Raw genomic sequence first — 10,089 nt, 5'->3', positions numbered from 1 at the left:
ACTTTTATTACAGTTTCTGCTACACTAATGTGAACTTGTTGCTGTGTTATATAACACACTTTTATTACAGTTTCTGCTACACTAATGTGAACTCGTTGCTGTGTTATATAACATACTTTTATTAGTGTCTGCTACACTTATTACAGTTTCTGCTACACTAATGTGAACTTGTTACTGTGTTATATAACACACTTTTATTACAGAACCTGCTACACTAACGTACACTTGTTACTGTGTTATATAACACACTTTTATTACAGTTTCTGCTACACTTATTACAGTTTCTGCTACACTAATGTGAACTTGTTACTGTGTTATATAACACACTTTTATTACAGAACCTGCTACACTAACGTGAACTTGTTACTGTGTTATATAACACACTTTTATTACAGAACCTGCTACACTAACGTACACTTGTTACTGTGTTATATAACACACTTTTATTACAGAACCTGCTACACTAATGTGAACTTGTTACTGTGTTATATAACATACTTTTATTAGTGTCTGCTACACTTATTACAGTTTCTGCTACACTAATGTGAACTTGTTACTGTGTTATATAACACACTTTTATTACAGAACCTGCTACACTAACGTACACTTGTTGCTGTGTTATATAACATACTTTTATTACAGTTTCTGCTACACTAACGTACACTTGTTGCTGTGTTATATAACACTTTTATTACAGAACCTGCTACGCTAACGTACACTCGTTGCTGTGTTATATAACATACTTTTATTAGTGTCTGCTACACTTATTACAGTTTCTGCTACACTAATGTGAACTTGTTACTGTGTTATATAACACACTTTTATTACAGTTTCTGCTACACTAATGTGAACTTGTTACTGTGTTATATAACACACTTTTATTACAGAACCTGCTACACTAGCGTACACTTGTTACTGTGTTATATAACACACTTTTATTACAGAACCTGCTACACTAACGTACACTCGTTGCTGTGTTATATAACACACTTTTATTAGTGTCTGCTACACTTATTACAGTTTCTGCTACACTAATGTGAACTTGTTACTGTGTTATATAACACACTTTTATTACAGAACCTGCTACACTAACGTACACTTGTTGCTGTGTTATATAACATACTTTTATTACAGTTTCTGCTACAGTAACGTACACTTGTTGCTAAGTTATATATTTTATTACAGCTTCTGCTACACTAATGTGAACTTGTTGCTGTGTTATATAACATACTTTATTACAGTTTCTGCTACAGTAACGTACACTTGTTGCTAAGTTATATATTTTATTACAGCTTCTGTTACACTAATGTACACTTGTTGCTGTGTTATATAGCACACTTTTATTAGAGTTTCTGTTACACTAATGTACACTTGTTGCTGTGTTATATAACATACTTTATTACAGCTTCTGCTACAGTAACGTACACTTGTTGCTAAGTTATATATTTTATTACAGCTTCTGCTACACTAATGTACACTTGTTACTGTGTAACTAACATACTTTATTACGGTACTTGTTACATTAAGGTTGGCCAATAACTGCATCATATATCATAGTTTTATTACAGGATTTGTTACATTAATGTACAGCAGTAAATGTATCATACAACACACCTTTAATACAACACCTGCTAAATTACTGCTGATAAACATGTTTATTGTAGGTCAGCTACATTAATGTACACCAATAACCTCTTATTTCAGTACACAAGGTCAACAGCATTTGAAACATTCTTTAATAAAGGACCCTATTGTAATACATGCCACTAGTTGTATATAAAAACTGGTAAATGATTATGTAAAAAATGTATTAATTCAATATAAATCATAACGTACCAAGTAGAGCTATCTCACAGAAATACATTCCACGTTTTTATCGCTTTAAAAATCAATCACTTTCGAGCTTAGAAACAGAAATCTGCATCAATTTAATGAGCACTTTTAAAAGTGCCGTCAACACTTACAACATACGAAGCCTTTACTGCACACTTTTACTTTACTCTTGCTGCCAGAAGAACAAAAACTTTGATAACTACATGAAAAATCTGTCATCTATTTCCCCTTTTCACTTCTAAAAACTTTACATTCAAAATAAAATACCATTGGCAATTATTTCTATCAAAGATTTAAATGTAATCTTCTTAGAGTAAATTACAATTCTCTTGGGCTATTGTATACTTTTTTCAAACACAGTCAACCCTTTACATCCCACCCCAATCATTATTAGCTAACCCTTTTACATCATACCCCAATCATTATTAGCCAACCCTTTACATCCCACCCCAATTATCATTAGCCCCTTCTTGGATATCACAAATTTTCGTGAGAACAGATTCAAACAACAATTAATTCTTCAGCTTTAATAGATCTTTATGTACATACTTATGATGACGATAACTGTAGAGGATAACGTTGATCCTTATTTATTAGTTCCTCGACCAGATAGGTCTTCTAAAATTACATCTTACACTCTTTAGACCATTTTCAACTTGTGAATATTCTGGTACACTCAAGAAAAATCAGTTTACTGTAAATTAATGTTACCGTCGAACGTTGCAAATTAAGGAAAATTTAAAAGATCCTTGCAACAAAGGTAAGTGTAAATATATCAATATAGATATATAGTTACTATCTTGATCAGAACACGTGGAGCATACTTAGGATACAAAGTGAAAGGAAAAAAAAGTTCAAAGTAAATCAACAATCTGAGTTCAAGAAAATCACACACAGATCCTTTACTTTTCCCCCCGAGAAGTAAAACCTCGTCAAGTTAAGCTTACCTACCGGTCTATCAAACGATATTAATACTATCACAAATCCATATAAGGCCCCATTACAAGTCACCAAGAAATCAACAACACACACATCGACTAACAATTTTCTTGTATTACTGTCATTTTTAAGTTCTTAGTCAATAAAATAAAATAATATAATAATGTCCACAATATACAATCTCACAGCTAGGAAGTATTTTAGGATGATGGGAGTGGTGCTAAGCAAATGAAATAATTATTTGTGTTGAATGAAACCAGGTGGCACTGTCAGGTAGTCTCTACACTACCATGACCTTTGATGCCAAATAGAAGAGAGACAATTAGGTTATTAACAAGAATTACTGCATATCTATAATGACGTAATTAGAGTCAGACTAAACACAAGAAAACAAAGTCAGAAAAAAAATTAATTTCTTTGAAAATTTACTACATACATCTTTTGTTTCACTGATAAAGAGTTACAAAACACAACAACTGTTGACTGAAGAAAACAGATCTAATGGTAGGGCTCTAACCTTACTTAAACCAGAATTGATATACAATCATATCTCAGTTATGATCACAAGGACTGACTAAAACTAAAGTTTTAAACATTTGTATGGAACTTGACTTTTAATAGTACAAAGTAAACTATAGCAACAGCTTAACTGGTTTGTATGGAACTTGACTTTTAATAGTACAAAGTAAACTATAGCAACAGCTTAACTGGTTTGTATGGAACTTGACTTTTAATAGTACAAAGTAAACTATAGCAACAGCTTAACTGGTTTGTATGCAACTTGACTTTTAATAGTACAAAGTAAACTTTAGCAACAGCTTAACTGGTTTGTATGCAACTTGACTTTTAATAGTACAAAGTAAACTTTAGCAACAGCTTAACTGGTTTGTATGGAACTTGACTTTTAATAGTACAAAGTAAACTATAGCAACAGCTTAACTGGTTTGTATGGAACTTGACTTTTAATAGTACAAAGTAAACTTTAGCAACAGCTTAACTAATTTGTATGTAACTTGACTTTTAATAGTACAAAGTAAACTTTAGCAACAGCTTAACTAATTTGTATGTAACTTGACTTTTAATAGTACAAAGTAAACTTTAGCAACAGCTTAACTGGTTTGTATGCAACTCGACTTTTAATAGTACAAAGTAAACTATAGCAACAGCTTAACTGGTTTGTATGGAACTTGACTTTTAATAGTACAAAGTAAACTTTAGCAACAGCTTAACTGGTTTGTATGGATCTTGACTTTTAATAGTACAAAGTAAACTATAGCAACAGCTTAACTGGTTTGTATGGATCTTGACTTTTAATAGTACAAAGTAAACTATAGCAACAGCTTAACTGGTTTGTATGGATCTTGACTTTTAATAGTACAAAGTAAACTATAGCAACAGCTTAACTAGTTTTTATGGATCTTGCCAACCTGTTTATTATACACAACTTTAGATCAATAGCCTTATTTCAGTTATTGTTTCACGTATGTGTGTTTAGTCTAAAATACAAGATGAAACTTACACTTGATAGTTGCATGTAACAGCCAACCGTATGTCCCAGCTCCCTTCCCCTCTATACATCTTACAATCTCCTTTGCTTTCATTCGCATTCTGATTGCAGCTCAAAGTTAAAATGTGTCCTCAACAGTGATGGGAATCTTATACATATTTAAGTCATCAAAAATTAAAATATTTTACTTAGGTTGAAGGTATCATACAAGGTTTGTAAGAAATATCCAGGATAATTATTTAACAAATTACTGAACCAATTGGTAAAAATCTGGTATACACAACAACAGAATTGTAACAGATTTAACACGTTGGCATGCTGACGGGTTACCGATCAAACAGTTTCACATGATTTCGATAAACCCACATTCCTTGTAATTCAAACGAAGAGACATAAAACTTTTCTCAATCAAAACAATAAGTAAAACAAAGCATACAATTCCAACTTCAATATCTGTACTACTAACGTGTATTATATAACTTTTATAATGTTCAAGATATCAGAAATACTGAAGGATTATTTCTTACTCAAGTTACTGTTATAAAATTTATCAACAGGCTATTTTTATGGCTCAGCACTGGTCTAACTGACATTCTTACCAAAGGTCAATGAGCATCAGATAATCACTTGTAGTTGTAGGAGTTCCTACAGCTTTGAGGACAAAGGTCAATCAGCAACAGATAATCACTTGTAGTTGTAGGAGCTCCTACAGCTTTGAGGACAAAGGTCAATCAGCATCAGATAATCACTTGTAGCTGTAGGAGTTCTTACAGCTTTGAGGACAAAGGTCAATCAGCAACAGATAATCACTTGTAGTTGTAGGAGCTCCTACAGCTTTGAGGACAAAGGTCAATCAGCATCAGATAATCACTTGTAGTTGTATCTTACTTGATTTTAAGTCCTTCCAAAACAAACACGTTGAAAGGTATGAAACGAACCACAATCATCCACGATAGGTATGTCTGTTGCAAGTTTTGTTTTTGAAAACAAATGCTGACTAAGAAACTAAAAATTTTAAGCTTACCAAACCCACTCACTCAAATCAACTTTGTGTTAAATGCTATTGTTAAAATCATTTGCAACAACTTACAAAAACTGCAATGCTAAATGTTTTAGATCCAAGTTGTTTGGACTACATAATTACTATGACAACCACAACTGAGCCTCCTACACATAATCAGCAAACGCCAACAGAATTTTGTTCGTGCTGCATACGGTACATAGTTTTTGAAGTTCCAAAACCATACAAACGAATATTTCTTCCCGATCCCGCAGGTGAACGATTTCAAAAGAACTGGATTTGTTATCCACGTGAAATTTTTTATTGTTTTTTTATTATTTTATCTTATAACAATGCGAAATTTGATTTGCTGAATAATTTAATTTTCCAACGTTTCGTACTGAAATCCTAAAATCGTTTATATGTGTATACGGTGACCATGCACGATATAAGCAAACCCTTATGATATCAAACAAACACCAACTACTAAATAAAATTCAAAACCAAAGTTTGATAGAGAAAAATACTTTGTAAGCAACCACGTATATAATACAGAACAGTGTTTTAAACACGATGAGGAAACTTTCGAGATCACACAAACTCTGATTTTAGATAAATAATAACGGTTGAACAAAGAATTACCAAAAGACCGAAGTCTATTTTGTAAACTTCCAATATCCTGTGTTGATGATAAGGATTTATTGTAGTAGTAGTAGTTTTGACCAATGAACATAGTGGAAACACACGGATAGAAAGAAAACTACATTCAATCGAGTGAAAACTATCACAAATATTACATTCTCTCTAGTGTAAAGTTTCATTTCCTCATTAATTGTTGTTTTTTTTTATTTAATCTGTGCAATACGTTCACCTAACTAAAGGAATACGGATTAGCAATGTATTCCCAATTGGGAAAGCCAGCTAAAAATAAGAAATTCCTCAGGAATGCTGCAATGTAATATTTCGATCCACGAAATGTGTAAAGTAAGCAAAGACGATGGTGCAGCTCGAACACTAACACACCAGTGAAAAAAAAATTTAAGATAAACTTTCAAGCAGGTGAAATATTGGAAGAAATTATACTAAAAACTTAACTTTTTTTATTAACCAATATTTGTTATGGTTATATCAGCACGCATCCAAATATGGTACAAAATTTTAGTGGATTAATAAAGGATTCTGTAGCCTTCTTCGTTAACAGGCCGTCTTTAATTTCTCACCGAGACAGGCTCTGCAAAAGTGACTGCCCGAAAATGAACAATTTAGCACAAACATAGCATTAATTTAGAATACACTTATTGCTAAAAATCTTAACATCCAATCATTCCTATACAATTTGTACATCTGTATCTTACCCGAGGTTTCAAGTTTTGTTGCTATACTGAAAAGTGGAAAGGTAACACTTAATTCAGTAAACTTGCATAACGTCACATTAATTAAGACAAATTAACAAAAGCTGTTGATACCGTAGTTGGCTAAATCGAAACTATCTTCCCTTAAGGCATTTCACAGTCTATTCTATAAAAGTTACCAAGTGGTGCTCTTTTAGTTGTACCCTCTTGTCTAAAATAAGGATCCGAAATACTTTAAAGCTTCATAGAAAAAGTAAAGTGTACGAGAGTTTCGTATTTCACCTAACTTCTATTTACGTAATGGTTGTGAAACCACAAACCACTTAGAAGATAAAAAATTACTTTATTTTTGTATCATGATTAAAACAACCACCTTTTAGCTCTATGTGGCCTACGGAAAGGTTCAACAAAACATTAAACAATTCTTTTAACCCCATATTGTATATACGATACGAGAAATTCAATATATCTAAGTTAAATGTTTTAGTTTTGCTAAGATACACTAGGACATTTACAATAATAGTACTTCTTAATAAACAAGAAGTTAACAGGCAATTTCAAGAGGTCTATCTTTTTTTTTTTTTCAACTTCATCATCGTGACATGATTCATATAGACATGGATCAACTTTATGTTCTTACCAGTAACTAACTTATAACTGTCTCTAACAACCTCCACTTTAAACATTCTAATAAAGTTACAGAACATATGTTGAACATCAATACAAATTAAGCATAAATCTCATTTGGTCAACAGTCCCTATAAAACTCGGTTGAACTCAAAAACAAAATTAAAATGCACTAAAAAAAAAACACTATTTCAAAACATTTGGGAAAACAGCTTAATATCGAGGGTACTTAACAATTTATAGTTAAACAGTCAAGTAATCTGAACTCTATATTGAAATAATAAAACAAAATATTGTAATCATTGGCGAATAATATCTTATTATCACTGTCTTAATAAACTATCTGTGTTGTAGTTCTTTAGCCACTTCAGGTTTTAAGGTGAAAACCACACACCATCCTCTTAAAAAAAATCTAATGTTTTTAGTTCAAAGAACCTGGTTAGATCAAGAAACACATTTTTTTTTGAAGATTACAAGCTATTGTCATAAACAAAAGATATCTACATCCTATGAAGATGAATTTCTTGTTTCCAAAATGTGCAAAATATTCTTGTCTGTCTCTCAAAAAATACTTCTAACTTCAAAACTTAAGTTGAATAAAGAAAATAATATAAAAAAAATGTATAAGCTCTTACAAGGACCTCTCGAGAAAACTCAAAAGTACAGGAGGTGTTTCTTATTGTACAACAGTACGATAACGTGGTTATAGCAGACTTTTGTGTGGAAGGTCCAGATCTTCTCGTAATTTCTGATATATATATTTGTAGTGCCTGACACCTGGGAGCCAGATTATTTATTACTTCTTCAAATTAACTGGTTTTTGTTAAACGATTTTTTTCAAGAGAACTGCCTCTCCCTCTAGGTTCAGAAAGCTGTCAGATACTATTCTACTGGTACTAAAATACAACTGATCATGACCCAAATGTGGTTATAGCAGACTTTTGTGTGGAAGGTCCAGATCTTCTCGTTATTTCTGATATATATTAGTAGTGCCTGACACCTGGGAGCCAGATTATTTATTACTTCTTCAAATTAACTGGTTTTTGTTAAACGATTTTTTTCCAGAGAACTGCCTCTCCCTCTAGGTTCAGAAAGCTGTCAGATACTATTCTACTGGTACTAAAATACAACTGATCATGACCCAAGTGAAAAGTTTTAGAAGTCTGGTTGTAGTCAAGTATTTAATAAATGGAACAAGATAAAAAAAAAAAACAACAAACAAACAAGGGGCCAGCTACTTGTTTTGGTAACCTACAACAAAAATTTGCCAAAGATAAGACCCAAAAGATAGCCACCAAAAACGATGCCGATATATATTATATAGTTCTGCTGAATCTGTTGAGATTCTTGACAACTCGTGGTTGGGCTACCAGTGGGATGGGCTAACCGAGGGCTGGTCTTGAGCGACGAGTGGGTTTCCCCTCCAACAGTTGACCTACAACCTCTTTGTCTTAAGCTTTCCTCCTAGAAATAAATCAAGTCTTTATATCAATATTGTATATCAACATGGATATCGAATCATCCCGCTGTACGGATTAACAGAACAAAAACCATAAATCAAGTCTTTATATCAATATTGTATATCAACATGGATATCGAATCATCCCGCTGTACGGATTAACAGAACAAAAACCATAAATCAAGTCTTTATATCAATATTGTATATCAAAATGGATATCGAATCATCCCGCTGTACGGATTAACAGAACAAAAACCATAAATCAAGTCTTTATGTCAATATTGTATATCAACATGGATATCGAATCATCCCGCTGTACGGATTAACAGAACAAAAACCATAAATCAAGTCTTTATGTCAATATTGTATATCAACATGGATATCGAATCATCCCGCTGTATGGATTAACAGAACAAAAACCATAAATCAAGCCTTTATATCAATATTGTATATCACCATTTTAAATCAGACAATCCCATGCTTACCTGTTTTTGATTTAATGTTAGGTAGATGACAACTAAAGAATTAAAGCAAAACAACCTGATACTTAATCCAAATGTTAACAGTCTACATGTAGTTCTACACAGTGACATCTGGTTATCATGACTTTACACCTTCAGATGCACTACCTTTGTATTTCTGTGTAATTAGCACTGGGAAACTGTCATTCTCATACACCAGGAGGATTATGGAAAGGATGAAGGGAGTAAAGGTGTATTTTGACATGACAACCTGGTGATGGGACATTTTGTAATGGAAACTATGCTGTAGGGCCAAGATGCATGGCTGTCACAAAGAGCATGAGTAGTAACACAGTAAGGCTCTAATATCATTTAAATATAGCATATCTCTCTATAAAGTAGTATTAAGAATTATCTAAAGTGAATCCATAATTAAAAAACTAATAAGAAAATAAGCTATTGACAGAGAAGGGAAATAACCTAAAAAACAAGAAAAGGATGATAGCTTCGTAGCAAATATAAACGTATGCTTCGGGATGAACAAAACAAAAATGATAAATGCATTGTTCACAGTAAATAAATGTTACTGATAACAAAATATCAATTCTAAAATATTTTCAAGTTAAAGATTTATTGAAATAGAATTCAAATCAAATTTTTATAAGTTTTGAAATTTGATGTTCAAGAAGAGTGTATTTAACACCTAATAAGGTACACGCTGGTCACGATATATATATATACACAAGACAGAATGAAAAATACTCGATTACTTAGGGTACATATAAAACAATGAAAATACTCAATTAACTAGAAGCTCCATTCTGGTCGCATTATAAAATTCATTCTCCAATACAAAAATTACACTATCACAGTAGTTAAAAGGTGAATTTTTGTGTGAAAATTTATTTTAC

At 32.1% G+C, this 10,089-nt stretch overlaps 1 protein-coding gene across 1 annotated transcript in view; it reads right to left on the bottom strand.

Moving 5' to 3' along the window:
* Positions 1-1,430: 1,430 nt before the first annotated feature.
* LOC106473343 (vesicle-associated membrane protein-associated protein B-like) overlaps positions 1,431-10,089 on the bottom strand; it is a 22,504-nt gene continuing 13,845 nt past the window's right edge. Inside the window, exon 7 of the mRNA XM_013934024.2 lies at positions 1,431-8,722. Within this exon, the coding sequence (XP_013789478.1) occupies positions 8,510-8,722 (213 nt within the window). The 3' untranslated portion in view covers positions 1,431-8,509. The remainder of the gene's footprint in view (positions 8,723-10,089) is intronic.

The sequence above is a fragment of the Limulus polyphemus genome, unplaced genomic scaffold (assembly GCF_000517525.1).
Source record: "Limulus polyphemus unplaced genomic scaffold, Limulus_polyphemus-2.1.2 Scaffold6097, whole genome shotgun sequence".
NCBI classification, from domain to species: domain Eukaryota; kingdom Metazoa; phylum Arthropoda; class Merostomata; order Xiphosura; family Limulidae; genus Limulus; species Limulus polyphemus.
The sequence above is the reverse complement of the archived record's forward strand: the minus strand, read 5'-3'. Positions and strand labels throughout refer to the sequence as shown.